The following is a 16,742-nucleotide window of genomic DNA, read 5'->3' as shown; positions in this document are numbered from 1 at the left end:
TAATATCAGTACAGTTTAATATCATTTGGAAAAAAGAAAACCCAAGAAACAGTTTATTTCGTTTTTACAAAACAATGATACGAAGTCTACACAATGCCTGGACCTAGTAAAATCAGAGAAATTAAAAGATACAAACAAAAAAAATGACATTTTAACCTGCCCCATGAAACAACCAACACTGTCACTCAGTCCAAGTCCTTTCACAGTAGTTGCATATCCTTCCCATACCAACAGACAAATCAAAAGCAATATATGGGATGCATTGGCAATGAAAGGTATGCAAATCAGCAACCCACCCCCACCCCACCCCTCCCCCCCGGGCTGGAATGGTGTCCATGTGAATCCTTAGTATGGCCGATCTCTTCTGTCTTCTCTATGCTCTCCTCTGTGGGGAGGGAGAGGGGGAGTTGAGAGAAAGTTGGCCAAATTCAATATTTTATATTGCAATGCAGCGTCTTGGATGTGTCCTATTCTGGTCAGACATAGCTGCAAGAGGTAAATTAAGACCTATGCAACTTACCTTCCACCCATCTTGTAGCCTCCGCCTCCACCTCCACCACCATATCCTCCTCCTCCTCCGCCGCTGCCTCCGTAGCCTCCGCCGCCACGGTCACCACCACCACGGTAGCCGCCGCCACCACCACGGCCTCTGTAGCCACCTCCTCTGTCACCACCATACCCGCCGCCTCTGCCGCCACGATCTACCAACAGAAAACAGCAGCGCCTGACACATACTTCCAAGAGAGCAGTGTTCCTCAACATTGTAATATTACATTTGTGAACATTAAACCACTAATATACCAATGAGTGAGTGCAGCAAATTAATAACAGTCAAGCACTAGTATTTGTGGTCTGAGATATTTGCTAGAGTAAGCAACTCAAAGGCCAGTAATGAGCCGTAGAATCACATACCACTTCCTCCTCCACCTCCAGAACTGTCTCCTGGTTTCGGTGTGCCACACTTGTTGCATTCATATCTTCGTGCAAAGTTCATGTTGCCACAAGAACTGTCAGGGAGAGGGATATACATTTGTAAATGCCAATTACATTTCTAAGTGCAGCGAGGTTGCATGGGTGCAGTATTTAATATCATACCTGTTAGGACAAGGCCAGTCTCCACCCTTTATGTCAAAGTTAGGTCCTCCACCACCACCACCACCGCCGCCACCACCACCACCACCAAATCCACGACCCCTGAAACCTGAGATGAGATCACACACACGTCAACAAGCAAGAGACAAAGGACCCCAAGACACAATGTTGTATTAAACATTTATAAAATGTTAATGCCGAAGAATGTCACATTATGAAAACCATGCCAAAAATGTTGCATCTTGCTGTCCCGCTCTCTCTGAGATGAGGGGTCTCACACTACATGATTGCATTTATAAATTGCTGTATACGCTGTGAGGGTAGTGGTGGCTTAGTGGATACAGTTGGAATGGTGATCAGAAGGTCATGGGTTCAAATCCCACCGACGAACACCACCACCAGTATGCCCTGGATTAAGGCCCCAAGTTACTCCAGGGAGACTGTGATAATAATAATAATAATAAATTGTATTAGTCCCTGCCATCTGTAATTTTAAGTCGCTTTGGAAAAACGCATCTGATAAATGGTTAAAATGTCATTCAAGACCTCACCGGTGGCTACATTTTCTACAGTAGCAAGGTGAGAAAGATGGGGTGGAAAAAAAAAAGAAAGAAAAAAAAGTGGTTGAATGTAGAGGATTTGTTCTAGAGTAATGAGGTAAATGTAGTTTTCATGTTATCATGTTGTCACATGTTGCAGCGCCTACATTTATTTACGTATGTTTTGCTCTGGTTTCCCCCTCAACCTGGGGGGTATTCCATCAACGTAACTAAAGGAAAATCCAGGCTTATTTTTGAGAAGTCTCACGAGACTAATCAGAATAAGCCTGGATTTTCCTTTAGCGACATTGATGGAATACCCCCCAGCACGTATTATATTGGCTATAGGTGTATTTCTATGGAAATCGCATCTTAGACCGTCACACTACACATGCAACGACCAAAGATCCTAACCTACATTCTCCAGATCCTAGCCTACATTGTCCAGATCCTAGCCTACATTCTTAGGTCTCAACCCTGGTTATGAACATCTGTTTGGGCATATTAATGTAGCTACACTGATCCCCCTTTTTCATTACTGATTCTGAGTACTGCTGGACAAGTTCTAGCTTGCGTATTAATAACAAAAAATGGATTTCTATACATCAGACTAAAAAGTCAAATCCACCAGATCTGGTTTCGTATGACAATATAAACCACCACCATGCAGTCGGCTGACTGGTGCAAAGGAAATGTTTGAATCTTGCTGAACATTTAAATGAGTGCAAACTTCTCAGCACGATGACCAATCAGGTGAGTGCAAAATGGCTTCGCTATTTGATATTTTGAAATTATAGTTATTATATAAATTACTGTAACGCATAATACAATGTATATAAACACATGCAAACTCTGACTGCACAACAAATATTACTGCATGCTTCAGAAGCATACACCGACATGCTAACTGTGGCACACAAGTCCACCTATGGTCAACCACAAGGGGGCGATGCAACATCACTTGACAGCATGGCCCCTGGTGGATATGCCCCATGAGGCCAAAGTTAAAGTGAGTGACATGCAGCCAGGTAAGTAAGAGTGTTGTAACAAGGAAGCCCTTGTCTATGGGAATGGCTAGTCACACCTTCGATGTGGAGGCCATCATATCATTTGGCTGTATGCAAACTTCTAAAGTTGCCCATTACTCCTGAACTCATCATTTAGGTAGCACTTTGGATTTCTTGTCTAGAACATCTGACAACCCAAATGGCAGGGTGAAAAAAATCTTTCTGAATTCAGAAGAATGCACATCAGACTAATCAAATAGACAGACACTTTACGTTATCTACTGACAGCCCAACATTTGGACGCTTAACCACACAAAGTGAAGAGCACAAAACATCACCTCCTCCTCTCCCCCCTCCTCCTCCTCTTCCTCCTCCTGCTCCTCCGGCCGCGCCGCCCCTCTGTGTAAACTCGGCTCTTCGGGTAGCAAAGGACACTTTGATGGGTTTTCCATTGAACTCTTTGCCTACGTATGGAAAACAGCAATGAGAATAGAACAAGAACAAGAACTGTACACGTGTCAAATGTGTTAGCGTCTGATTCTAGGGGCCTTACCGTCAAACCAATCAATAGCCGCTTTGGCAGAAGGTGGATCATCAAAGGAGACGGTCGCCTCTCCTTTCAGTCTTCCAGTAGCCTTGTCGGAGTACAGATTTATCATGGGCTGGCCGGTCTTCTTGTTCAACTACAGGATAAGAGGAGAGTAGTGTCACACTTGGGCAGGTGAATGGCGGGGGCCACGTCTGCGTACCAGGAGAGGCACTCCTACGCCTTACCTTAATGATCCCGATCTGTTTGAAGTAGTCGCCCACTTCATCGGGTGTGACCTCTTCTCCCAGTCCCTGAACAAAGATGGTGTTGTTGTCTGAGTTGTCCTCCGCCCCTCCTCCACCACCGCCGCCGCCACCACCAGCTGCTGCTGAGACAAAGGGGGAAAAACTCCGCAGCTGCATTATACTGATCTAACTGAAACCATCGTGGGTAGATGGAAACATTTGGTTAAACTCGGCAACAAGACGTGAAGTGCAGCTCACCTGGTTCATCCCGTTGGCCGTAGTCTCGAGGACCTGGAACACAGCAAACAGGAAAGGATGGGGAGAGAACCATGAGCAACTGCACTACAAACACCCACAATCAACTTCCAACAAACAGGAATTCATCAACTTCCTATCAATGAGATGCGTGATGCTACATTAAACAATTTGAGAAGACATGTTCTGCTGCAGTGTTTTGAGACAGTTGCATCATATACCAACACCGTTGCAACATGAGCAGAATGTTTGAGTTTAGAAGAGAAATAAAACCACCAAGTCCCTCCAGTTCTAGCAAGTTTCCTTCTTCGCCACGGGCACTCATCCTCTGGCATTACATTCCAAACCTTTTCCTCATGCAACAATACCATTATTTATCAATTCAGGCTTCAGGCGCTAAAGATCTGAAGAGCATTTATAAGAAAACCCCCTAAGAACAATGGGTGGAGTCCCTTGGGTTTGGACAAGAAAATGGTGGCATTCAGTTGGTTTCTCTTTTTTTTTTTTTGCTAATCAAATTTTTTCCTCCCCCACCGAGACAGTTCTGATGCTCGTCACTTACCACCGTAATTTTTGAAGCCACCACGGTCACCACCTCTGCAGAGGAAAAATTGGAGAAATGATGGCTTTTCTTTGTCCCAACAGAGCTCAAAGCTCCCCTACATCCCCATCAGTATGCACTTCCTGTTTGCGACTATGTTGGAAATGTCTCAAACGAGGGAATTAGTTAGTTTCTGACAGTTTACATCAATGGACAGACTAGAAAGTACTCCTACTTTACAGGGCTGATGAGTAAAAAGGCTCTGAGCCAATTTTGGTCTGAATTTTGATTCTTAAAATGTCCAGATTGGATAGGAATAGGTTAGCGGACTTTTTGATAAATGTCTGCGGCACTCAACAAACTGAGTGTTCTTCCGCTGAGGGCTTATATGAGATCCATTAGCTGAGGTCCCAGTTTTATATCATTCACTCTGAAACCTGTAGTATAAAATGTAGATCCATGTTAACACAATACAAATGTTGCCATGTCAAATATACAACACTTGAATGAAACCTGTTGATGTAAAGCAGCTCAAATGTTGTTGGGATTTAAGTTTGAATCAGGGCACTCCTCAGGAACTGATTGCTCTAAGACATCGTTAAAGCTATTCATGAGGTGGTCCTCAAAGCAACAAGACAGCCAAAGATAATGTTTAGCCCTTAATGTGAATGCTGTTAAGGATTTGAGACATGTAGTGATAGTAGTAATTTCATTAGCCAGTAGCTACAGCCAGCAGGTTTAGCAGGTAAATCAAATCAAAGGATTGATCTTTGATGAAGGCCATGTTCGATGCTGAAGCCTTAACATTGCAACCCGCCTTTCATGTCAATAACTTATTACGGATAATCCAAATAAAATGCATATTTATTTAGCAATGGAGTGTGACAGGGCTACATGTCATTCATTATTCTGTGGTTGTTTACAACGTCCAGTTACAAGACGTTAACTCATTTGACTAATGACGGCCAAGATGAAAGCACCTTCTCAAATGAACCACGTCTTGGGGCCAAACCCTAAAGCTACATCTCTACACTGAAACATCTAAAGCTTCATCTCTACACTGAAACAGCTACTTGACCAAGAAAGATGCCCCCCTTTACAAATACAAAGGGACCTCAATTCTGTGCGTAAATCCTCAACAGTGAATGCAATAAAATGAACAGCGTATACTTCACTCCTTGCATCACTGACAAAACCATGTCAGTAGCCAATAACCCAGGGGAGTAATCTGTCAAACAAGCCTTTAACACTTCACATTCACAACCATTTCATAATAAGGCCATAATGATGATTTTGCATGCACATCTATGATTTCAATGGAATATCTGACAGGACAGTGAAACCTAAAGGTGAAACATACTTTACATCTCAGCTGGATAGGGGGTCTAGAGCAGGGTGGAGCTGTGGGGTGAGCTACAAGTCCATTTGTGGATGAGACACGGATGATTGGTTATCATGCATTACACTGGGACATCTACCTGGCATGGTGTGTGTCGAAGTACCTTGCGGGCAGTTACACTCTGGGACTTACCCCGTACCAGACGGAGGGCCGCCTCTGCCGCCCCGGTCATATCCCCCACGGTCGTACCCGCCACGGTCATACCCGCCACGCCCTCGGCCTCTATACCCTTCAGACCTGTCTGAGCCCCCATCATCTCCACCATACCTCTTGCCCTGACCGCTTTCACCTAGGGCATCAAAAAATAGACAAATAAGGCAAGATAAATAAAGTGGTAATATTTATAAGAGACAAGAGGGACAGATAAGACGAGTGACAATAGCTGCAAGAGACAAATGGGACACGAGACAAATAGGACACGAGACAAATTGAGCAATACAATAGTGGAAGTAATACAAATAGTAGAAATAGCATTATTGTAATATTAAGTACTGCACTCGATGGCAGTGGATGGTAGTATTGAATAAAGTGACGGTGTGCTTAAGAGTAGTTAGTCTGAGTATGTGGGGCGTGCTTAGGGATGGTGAGGGACCCACTAGAGACTGGGCCCGACTCCAGGCTTAAAGCAACAAGACGACTCGAATCTCGATTAAAACTGAACCGATAAGTCTGTCAAAACATCTAAAATATTTTTTTCCTGCGAATTTCAGAGAAACATGACTGAAACTAACTACGGTCATTTGTGGTTGAAGGTGCTCTGAATGCACCAAAAATGTTGTTACATAAATCTTGCAATGTAATAATTAAGGGGTACACATTCTCTAACCTTCATTCCTTTTTCCATAGCCTCCTGGAGATTGTCCATAGGATCCTGGCTCACCATAGGATGCCGGCTGACTGTATGACGGTGCCGACGTCTTGTCACCACCATACCTTGAGAAGTTTGAGTTGACACAAACACATGAATGACCTTGACAAATCGCAGACTTAACTAAAAGCAGGGTTCCTGCAGTTACATTTAAAACGTTTCATTTAAGACCACTTTTAGATTACATTCAACTTTATTGTCACTGCAGAGTACAAGTACCAGACAATAGAATTACTAGAATGTAAGACCTATTTCACAGCCATACTGGCACAAAATGAAGGAAAATTGCTATGAAAGAAGAAATAAGTCCCAGAATTACTAGGGGTGCAAACTGGTGATGGCCCAAAAAGGGCCTGAAAAAGAAATGGGGGGGCTGCTGCTAGCAGTAACAGTCCTACATGGAGAGCCTAGCACTAGCAGAGATGGATAGCGCTAGCATTAATGGTGGTCTAACAATGACGCACATGTAAGTAGCGACGGCCCTGACCTGAACAACCGCATAATTACTTTGAGAACAGGTTGCTTTCATTACTGTTCTCCATGCTGTCTTGTACCTAGCTCAGGGTTCAATAAGGTCGCTTTCAGACCTAGGTTTTTCGTTCCGAAACTCGCAGCGTTTTCCCCTTAAATCAGTTCGTTTGGGCTGGTGTGAAGACAGCAATCGCTTTCCGTTCCGGGACGAATCAACCAGGCTGAGAGCACCTAGAGGGGGTGGTCTCAACTCGCTTACAATCGCTCACCGAATCGATTCGTTTCCATTGTGAACATACTTCACCTACACATCGAAACGACAACACTACACCGCCGCAAACATTACCATAAAGCAGAACTGCTCTGTCGCAACAGTGCCACTGACAGACGTTTGAGGCAGCTTCGCAATCATTCATCATATTCATTCGCAATGAGTCGTGGATCAGTCTGGAGGGAGGAGGAGGTAGAATGGCTCATTGGCATTTGGGCAGATCAGCATATTTCACACATGCCGGAAAACACTCATGAGAACACGGAGGTGTATAAACTAGTCAGCGAACGCATGCATCGTCGCTGATGATGTTCCATTTCCTATTAGGATACGGGATTAAAGGGACCGGCGAAGAGAGAGGGAGAGGAGAGGGATTTCCTGAAATCCAAATGTCCCGCTAAATACAGACCAATCACAAAACTGTTTTGCAAGCGCGTCGCCTCGCACGTGTTGAGAGCGATTCAGTCTCGATTGCAGTGCAAACACAAACCGAGACGAGGTTAATTGCAACATATTGTAACTTACTACTCCCTAAATCGGAACAAAATGTCGGTCTGAAAGCGGCCGCAGTTACATTTCAGACGTAAGATCACAACAGAATGACCTGTACCAAAGACTTTGAGTTTCAATACGCGTACCGTTACACCCCTAGTGTTTAGCTACTGCATTTAGCATCCACAGTAGAATTTACCTCAGGCTCTGCCTCAAGTTTGGTTGCTAGGCATGTTTGCTGGCTGGGTGTTCTCGGATAAGTTCTCACCGGGAGCAGCAAATTTAGTTTATCATTTGTTATAATGTTGCTATTCACAGCGGTTCGAATCCCCGGTGGGCCACGTGCCTAAGTGTCCCAGAGCAAGGCACTGTGGGGGGGCTGTGACCCCTTGCCTAGATGCCCCCTCTAGAGCATAAATACTTTTTGTTGTACTCTGTGCAACGACAAACTTTGAATCCCGTCCCCCTTAAAAATGATTTCACTGTACCCTCCACTCAATCAATTCAGTTTTGGAAACTGCATGTGGGTGACGTTATGCATGGCTAACTCAAATGTTTCTAGTCAAATATTGTGTCAATTTTCCTTTGAATAATCGAATATTCTACAGAATAATTAATATTTTGGAAAAGTTGTGTACCTCACCAACTCGCATGTGATGGACCCCACCAGAAGGACCCCACCATCAATGCAGTGGTGTACTAGATTTGTTGAGTGCAAGTGATCTTACCCAGGCGCAGAGTCAGAGCCAGAGCCCTGCTGCCCATAGCTGTTGTAGCTTGGCTGGCCATACTCTGCTGGAGCCTGTGTTGTCTGGCCATACTCTGGAGCTGGAGCTGGAAAATACAAAGATCATATTAAAGTGGTAGCTCACCCAAAACCTATCATTTGGTAATCCATCACATACCTTAGACGTTGTCAGTTGACCAGTAGCGGCACCACCTGTGATTCCATTTGCCACAGCACTGTAGTGTTAGCATGGCAGTTCTACATGTATTGTTAATGTTTTTTTCATCAGTATGACATCATTATTTTTGCTAATTTAGTTAGTTGAGATGACAATTTATTTAATCTGTATCTGAAATGTGCGAATCCATGTAAAACTGCCAGCCAAAGATATGCCAACACTCAGCTGCTGTGGCAAATGAAATGACAGGAGCTTTGCAGGGGGTTGTCACTACTGGTCAACAGATGCATGTGATGGATTAAGAAAACATTTTAGGTGAACTCTCCCTTTAAAAATCCCAAAAACGTTTAACTCCTTTCCATCACTGTATGCAGGTCATACCTGACTGTCCATAGCCACTGTAACTCTGTGCACCATACGAGGCTCCACCGTTTCCTTGACCATAGCTCTGCAAAACAGATTGAATTGTCTCAGAGGTTTGAAAACCTTTTTAAGGATTCGGTTTCAACAAATTAGATATTAGAGAACCACTTACCTGTCCAGTCGGCTGAGGGGGAGGAGGAGCACCATATGACCCATAGCTGTGGTCAGGAAGGAAATTCAGTTAATACACCTAAACACATTCAATACATTTACAATTTGTATATATATATATATATATGTATATATGTATGCATGCTACTTATCTGACACTTTTATCCAAAAAAGATTACAGTGAGTGCAGACATTGTTCAGTATACATGGTCCTAGTGGGAATCGAACCCACAACATTAGCATTGTTAGCGCAATGCTCTACCAACTGAGTCACAGAGGACCAAATGATCACCATGCATGTGTTCTGTTAATAGTCACCGACTCCGATGACTCGATCAGGGAATGGGTTCACACTAAATCACTAACATTGGACTACAAAATGGGATGAAATCGACATGGCCTCGTTAGTTGTGTCTCTTACCTTTGTGCGCCAGGCTGACCACCGTAGCCCGAATCTGTAAACGACATTTAGAAGAATAAAGCTAGCCAGTTAAATGCAAACCAGTCATTAAACCAATAAAAGTACTGCCAGTTAATCAGCTAGCGACTATATCATGTAGCTGTGCAACACCATACAACATGCGACGTGTTACAGGGTGATCTAGGCTACATGGAGGGGTATTAATAAGTTCTACTATCAGGGTTACATGATGGCGGAAGTAGCTCCACGGCTAACACAGGCCTCAGATGAATACAAGCTAACGGCTGTGTTCGAAATGGCATACTAGCATACTGCATACTAGCATACTCAATGAGTATATACTGCATACTGCTTACTAAATTCATAATAAGTATGCCAATACCAGCCGACCGAAAATCTAGTATACATTTCTTGCATACTCAAAATGTCACATAATGTACAGTGTGAACGCACTGCATACTCAAAAGCTATGTAATATCTAGTATGACATTCCGAACACAGCCCAGGTCTCTGTTAGCACTACGGGACCACGCTGCTAGACAGAAATGGCGGTCAATTCTAGTGCTCATTTTAGACACAATAAAAGCAAATGGTCGAGTCCAGACACTTCAAGTTGATTGAACGGATATGTGTATGTCTGTTTTTTAAGAAAAATATCATAAAATCAACCCCGCTAATAAGTCACCTGCTTACTTCTTTCAACATTTTTCTCTAATCGCGCCTGAAAGCTCGCTGGTCTCAGATAGCTAGTTAGCTTGTTAGGCTACTAGACCCTCTCCGTTACCGGGAGAAGAAGCTTGATTTAACATGTTACTTCAAACACAAACGTAATAAATGTTTCACATATCACACACACCAAGCTCACACCCAAGTCTTACCAGAGGCCATTTCTCTTCACTTATCGTTAAAAATCCCGATGAATCTCTGCTCAAGTAATTAAAAACCCCGACAACATCAGCGCAATGGGCGCACACACTGCGGCACTTATGAACTCTGACCTTCTGCCGGAATGTACCAACAGGAAGTTCGCGAGTTAAACTTTTAAGCATTGAATTAAAGATGACATTTAAAATCACTGCGACAAAACATGTGTTTCGACGATAATTATGTCAGTTCTGAACGCAAGTGTTTTCATATTTAGCGAAGCGTTCATTTATTCAGTGATTCGTTAAAAAAACGAACACCCCTATTTCTTCAACAATGACATGTGCCAATGCGCCGATTTTTTTGTTTTATCTTTATGCATTTATTCACTGCCTTGAGCTTTCAACCCGTAAGGACAATGGGGGTACATTGGGATGTGAATTAATTAAGCAGACAAAAGTCCATAGCTGTGTTTTAGGGTGACTGAGATTCAAGCTGATATTTATATGATATAGCCTCCAGGCTTTGTATTCATGCTTTCCCTTTGCGGGCACCTAAAATGCGTGGGCTCCATGTTGTAGGCCGCATTGGTTGTATGTAAACGGTAGATGGCAGCAATGCATTACTACTTTGGAAAATCTTACATATACAGTGTAGCCCAATATCATAATGTATTGTCAATATTTATGCTACATAAGTCGGGGATAAAGGGCTGTGGTGACAAATGATGATCTAATAAAACCTTAAATTCCAGTGTTTTTTGTTTCCTTTCTGGTAGTGAATTATTTCATTACATTATTATTAATAATATATTAATTATTATTATTATTATTATTCATTACATAAATGAATTAACATGACAACACCTATTATTGCATTATAAAACGGAATGATGCAGAAAGAAGAAGTTACACATGTGTTAATATAATCGTTTTGCCCAACAATCAGAACATGTCCGTACCCCAAAACACCGACTTGTTAAATGTTTTAGTTACCACATTTAAAAAGGCACTGTCTGGGTGGTTTGTTCCTAAGAAGGACAGAAAATAATGTAGTGGATTTAGACCAATCACGGTCCAGAATATAGACTACAAGTTGTATGTGTCAATATTAATTGAAACATAATTAATATACGGTCACTGAGAAAAGTAGAGCCGTAGTGATTCGTTTAGACGAGGAAAAAACATTTTGATTCAGTACGTTGGGAATTCCTGTACTTGGTGATGAGGAGATTTGGCTTTAAAGACGACTTTATTAGATGTATTAAAACTCTATAGGCTACTCGGCACCAGGTGCCAGAATTAGGATTAATGGACACCTCTCTCAAACGATTAGCCTGGAGAGAGGCTGCCGCCAAGGCTGCCCTCCTCAACCCCGCCCTCTTTGCTCTATTTTTCGAACCCCTGGCACAGTTAAGGGTGGATCAGGTGAGAAACGGTATAACGGTTGGATCAGGTGAGAAAAGGTATAACGGTTGGAGGTATGGAGCAGAGATATGTCTACATACGGATGATGTCCTGGTGTTTGTCACGGCACAGGAGACTAGAATTCCTCAACTGATGTCATGTCCTCACTGAAATATTATGGTACTCTCTGGATATAAATTGAATGAACATAAGACACACATTTTAAGTTGGAACTCATCGGATATTAAGTATTTAGGGATCCGAATACCAAAACATATACACTGTATATAAGTAATTATGGCCTCTTAATTAAAAACATTGTCAGATATTAATAGATGGTCCCAACTTCCCTTAGATATGCATAACAGGATAGATATAATAAAGATGAATGTACTCCCCCATTTTTCATATTTTTTCCATTCCTTACTTGTATTTCTTTCTCTCTTTCTTTCATTCTTTCTTTCTTTCTTTCCTTCTTTTTTCGTTCCTTCTTTCTTTCTTTCTTTCTCTCCTTCATTCTTTCTTACTCTCTTTCTTTCTTCCATTCATTCTTTCTTTAGTTCTGTCTTTATTTCCTAGATAGAGTGTTTGACATCAGAACATGACCCTGCAGGTTTTTAATCGATCACTGATTAGAGTAACTGTATTGTAATAATTGTATTACATCTTAAGAAACGACTTCATGTATTTGTGTTATTCTCTTCTGAAGGACTGGACAGGCCCTGACCATGCAATCAAGTTCTTTTGCTCAACCATTCACTACCACCCTCTGCCACTGGAGGGCAGCACTGTAATATAGATATTGTTGCAATCATTAGGGCTTCAGTGGGAAGGCTTAGCCCAATACATTCACACATACCCAGACAAACACACATACAGACAAACCTTCTTCGCCATAAAAAAAGTGAATGTAGTTTATTCAGATTCAGATTCAGATTCAGATTCAGATAACGTTTATTGCCATTATGCATACACATATAGGAATTTGCTTCGACATTACAGTAAGTGCGTTTATACTTTTTTCACGTGTCAAAAAACACAAAACAGGACAACACAGGACAGACAACAGTGCATTGGATAGTGCAATATAAAGTGCAGTGCAGAGTTTTTACGGTGAGTCCAGTGCATATTCAGTCCTGGGCAGACTTGGGGGCGGGGGGGAGGGGGAAGCCAGAGTCATTTATCAGCCTGGCGGCTGAGGGGTAGAAACTGAGCCTGTGGCGGGCCTTCAGTGCCTTAGGCAGCCGCAACCTTCTTCCAGAGGGAAGCAGGGTGAGGAGGCCGTGGCTGGGGTGGAAGGGGTCTGCCATGATCTTCCTTGCCCTCCTCAGAGCCCTGGTGTCATGCAGGGAGTTGAGGGAGGGCAAGGGACAGCCGATCACCCTCTCTGCTGAACGTAACACCCGCTGCAACTTGGCCTTGTCCTTGGTCGTTGCAGCAGGGAACCAGGTGATGATGGAGTGGGTGAGGATGGACTCTATGATGGCCGTGTAAAACTGGACCATCATGGACCTCGGCAGCCTGAGTTTCCTCAGCTGCCGGAGGAAGAACATCCTCTTCTGGGCCTTCTTCGTGAGGGCCTCGGTGTTCCGCTCCCACTTGAGGTCCCGGGAGATGGTCATGCCTAGAAAGCGGCATGACTCCACGGAGGCCACCGGGGTACCTCCCAGCGTGATGGGAGGGGGCAGGGCTGCTTTCCTACGGAAGTCCACCACCATCTCCACTGTTTTCAGAGCATTGAGCTCCAGATTGTTTAAACTTATAGTTTATAGCCTCGTGGTTGAGAACGATAGATCATTACAATTGTGCTGACATGGTTTAGTCTAACAGTTAAGTAGGATGTGATAATATCATATTACTGTGAAACTAGATAAATACCAGTATATAATACTAATATATCACATAAAACAACAAAAGATAATCCAATAATCACTTTTAAATCAAGTAGTATTTTTATTGTAATACTTATTTTATTATTTATTATTTTACTTTACTCTGTATTGTAACTGTATTGTATCTTGCTACAATGCCAATGTTGAAGAACCTATAAGCCTTGTACATTAGATGTAATCAAATTAATTGATTCAGATATTTGTTGCCATTTTGTCTTGATAATTGTACTGTTTGTTATAAGTATGTTTTCATTATCTGGAAATAATCAGATTTTTCAGTTGATTCAGCATTATTAAGGCAAAGTGATTTGTACAGCAGCAGTCATCACCAGCCAATATGACTCCATTACACTCTCAACCCTCAGCTTGCAAGGCATTGTGGGATGTTCTTTGTTACCATGGATACTCTTATCCCGACGAGGCCTTGCCAACATGGGTGGTCTGGTCGGAGGCCAAGCCTGCTTCAGTCTTGAAGCCTTGCAAAGACTCAAAGTACCTCAATCCATATGGCCCTGGTAAGACCTTCAATAAAAACGGGTTGCACATACATTCACTGAACATTTTATTAGGAACACCTGTACACTTTCTCATTCATTCAGGTGGTGTAATGGCGTGGGGAATGTTTTCTTGGCACACTATGGGCCCGTTAATCCCAATCAATCGTAGCTTGAATGCCACAGCCTATTTGAATGTTGTGCTGACCATGTGCATCCCTTCATGGCCACAATTGACCCATCTTCTAAGTTCTAACATGCTTTGAAGTCATTGGAAATAGTTGATACTGTTTGCAGGTTACACATTTGCAAAAAACATACAAATAAGACATTAGCAACAGCATTCCTGTGGTGTGAACAACACTTAAAACACAACAAAAATTTCAGAGACTCATTCAGCTTCAACTTCTTTTTATGATGAACGATGAAAAATATGTCAGCTCATCATCCTCTGTATAACAATTATCAGGGGTGAGAGAGAGAGAGAGGGGGGGGCATATTTGAGGGCACAGGGTTGAAATTATAACAGTACAGCAAACTTTCATTTTTTAGCACTTTACATCTTGGTTTGGTAAACCAACTGTCTGACCAGATGATTACTCACAGGGAAGGGTCCTTGGAGCACGGGGTCCAGAGATGAGGCTATGTGTCCAGCTCACGGAGTCCAGAGATGAGGCTATGTGTCCAGCTCACAGGGTGCAGAGATGAGGCTATGTGTCCAGCTCACGGGGTCCAGAGATGAGGCTATGTGTCCAGCTCACAGGGTCAGGAGATGAGGCTATGTGTCGAGCTCACAGGGTCCAGAGATGAGGCTATGTGTCGAGGTCACGGGGTCAGGAGATGAGGCTATGTGTCGAGCTCACAGGGTCAGGAGATGAGGCTGTGTGTCGAGGTCACGAGTCAGGAGATGAGGCTATGTGTCCAGCTCACAGGGTCAGGAGATGAGGCTGTGTGTCGAGCTCACAGGGTCAGGAGATGAGGCTGTGTCGAGCTCGGCTCTGCCTTGTAAAGGAGGATCACAAAGTTTGTTAGGAAGGAAAGAAGCAAGGAAACTGTTCTCCAGTTTGACATCAAATCACCCGCTCCAGTTTGGACAGGTCACATGATAAAATACCCTATGACGTAATCATTCTGTGGAGGAGAAAGAGAATAAAAGACATTGTGTTGTGTGGCGGGAAAGATTCAGGATCAGTTACATTACCTCATTAGTGGGCACGCCACGCACAATAGGAGAATTTATATCATCTATCTCTGCAACAACAGAAACTGCATTTTACGATTACTACTAATGTAGAGATCTGAAAATGTAATATAAACAGAAACCAAAAGTGTGTATTTTCCACATTTCATTATTTTGTATTTTTGAGAAAATACTTGTTTGTTTGATGGATGTGCTCCTAAGCCAATCAGATCACTTGAGAAGTTATATGTTGACAGTTTGAGGAAGTGCAAGGGGGGGACAGATGATTGAATGATTGAGAGGACAACAGACACCTGTGGCAGAGTTGGCTGTGTGTTTGGAGAGCGTGCGACTATTTTGTGATTTAAGTTTGGACTACTGTTTGACATTTAGCAATTTCGGGTTTTGTTTCAGTTTAAAGGGGTTAGCCGGTTTGTTATTTTTCATTTTATGATAAACGTGTACCTACCGTGTACAACGACCAAACTGGGGACGTTCTGCCTGCTACCGGAGCAGCAACTTGTACCCTAGACTGAATCAGAGGATTGTTATCAACATTGCCGCCATCAGGACTAAAGGCCGGTTTAGGCTTCTGCGTCGAATTTACGTGCGTAGCTTACGTAAATTCTTACGTAGGTCTCGCAATTTACACTTCTGCGTAGGCCGCGCTGCAATTACACCGTCACATCGCTAGATGGCAGTGTGTTTTCAGCCCCTGTGCTGTGCCTCTTCCGGTTAGGAACTCAACGGAGCTCAAAGCTCTAAGCGGCATAATAGCGATCTTTTTGTTGTTATGTTGTTGTAAATAAAAGTTCTATGATGCATTGAAATGACATTAAACTAAGATAATACGATGGTTATCATAATTTTTCAAATCTTTATTAATAAGTAATTACAGAAAAGGTGAATGACATTTCTGTCATGACTTCCGCATTTTGGGCGACGAGAGAGTCGGAATCTTGTCTGAATCATGTGCTACCAAGCGGACCAATCACAGAGCTTACGGTTAACGTGCGCTCTGACGCGTGGATAGATTTTTTGAGAGGAGCACGTCCAGGCTACGCACGTCCACGCTAGACTACGTAAGCTTACGCGTAGCCTACGGCGTCGACTTTACGCAGAAGCCTAAACCGGCCTTGAGTCCGTGTGTGCAACGCGTCTACCCAACTCATCTTACAACTCAACCGCATCTGCTTCACCTCCACCATTCTACCGTGAGTCATTGGGAGTTACCGGATTATTGATACCACAGACTTATTTTTCTTTCATATGTGCACCAACAAAACCCAAGCGCTTGGTAATCCTCAAACTGTGAATCTAGAACTCTGGACTTTCTT

At 43.0% G+C, this 16,742-nt stretch overlaps 1 protein-coding gene across 4 annotated transcripts; it reads right to left on the bottom strand.

Moving 5' to 3' along the window:
- Window positions 1-4: 4 nt before the first annotated feature.
- taf15 (TAF15 RNA polymerase II, TATA box binding protein (TBP)-associated factor) lies at window positions 5-10,556 on the bottom strand. 4 transcript variants are annotated; one of them, XM_080543026.1, is made up of 16 exons: window positions 10,448-10,556; window positions 9,570-9,603; window positions 9,150-9,195; window positions 8,996-9,062; window positions 8,438-8,543; window positions 6,434-6,540; window positions 5,740-5,896; window positions 4,230-4,264; window positions 3,671-3,703; window positions 3,413-3,555; window positions 3,192-3,321; window positions 2,977-3,102; window positions 1,096-1,201; window positions 913-1,007; window positions 521-701; window positions 5-385 (listed from the first exon to the last, which is right to left on the bottom strand). In XM_080543026.1, exons 1-16 carry the CDS (start codon window positions 10,455-10,457, stop codon window positions 346-348), a joined length of 1,416 nt encoding a protein of 471 aa, XP_080399152.1. In that variant the 5' UTR covers window positions 10,458-10,556; the 3' UTR covers window positions 5-345. The 4 variants fall into 4 exon arrangements, with proteins under 4 accessions (XP_080399152.1, XP_080399153.1, XP_080399150.1 ...); XM_080543027.1 differs by having other exon boundaries at window positions 3,413-3,552; XM_080543024.1 differs by having other exon boundaries at window positions 5,740-5,906; window positions 6,435-6,540.
- Between the last annotated feature and the right edge of the window lie 6,186 nt (window positions 10,557-16,742).

The sequence above is a fragment of the Nansenia antarctica genome, assembly GCF_963989245.1.
Source record: "Nansenia antarctica genome assembly, chromosome: 12".
Taxonomy (NCBI): Eukaryota; Metazoa; Chordata; class Actinopteri; order Argentiniformes; family Microstomatidae; genus Nansenia; species Nansenia antarctica.
The sequence above is the reverse complement of the archived record's forward strand: the minus strand, read 5'-3'. Positions and strand labels throughout refer to the sequence as shown.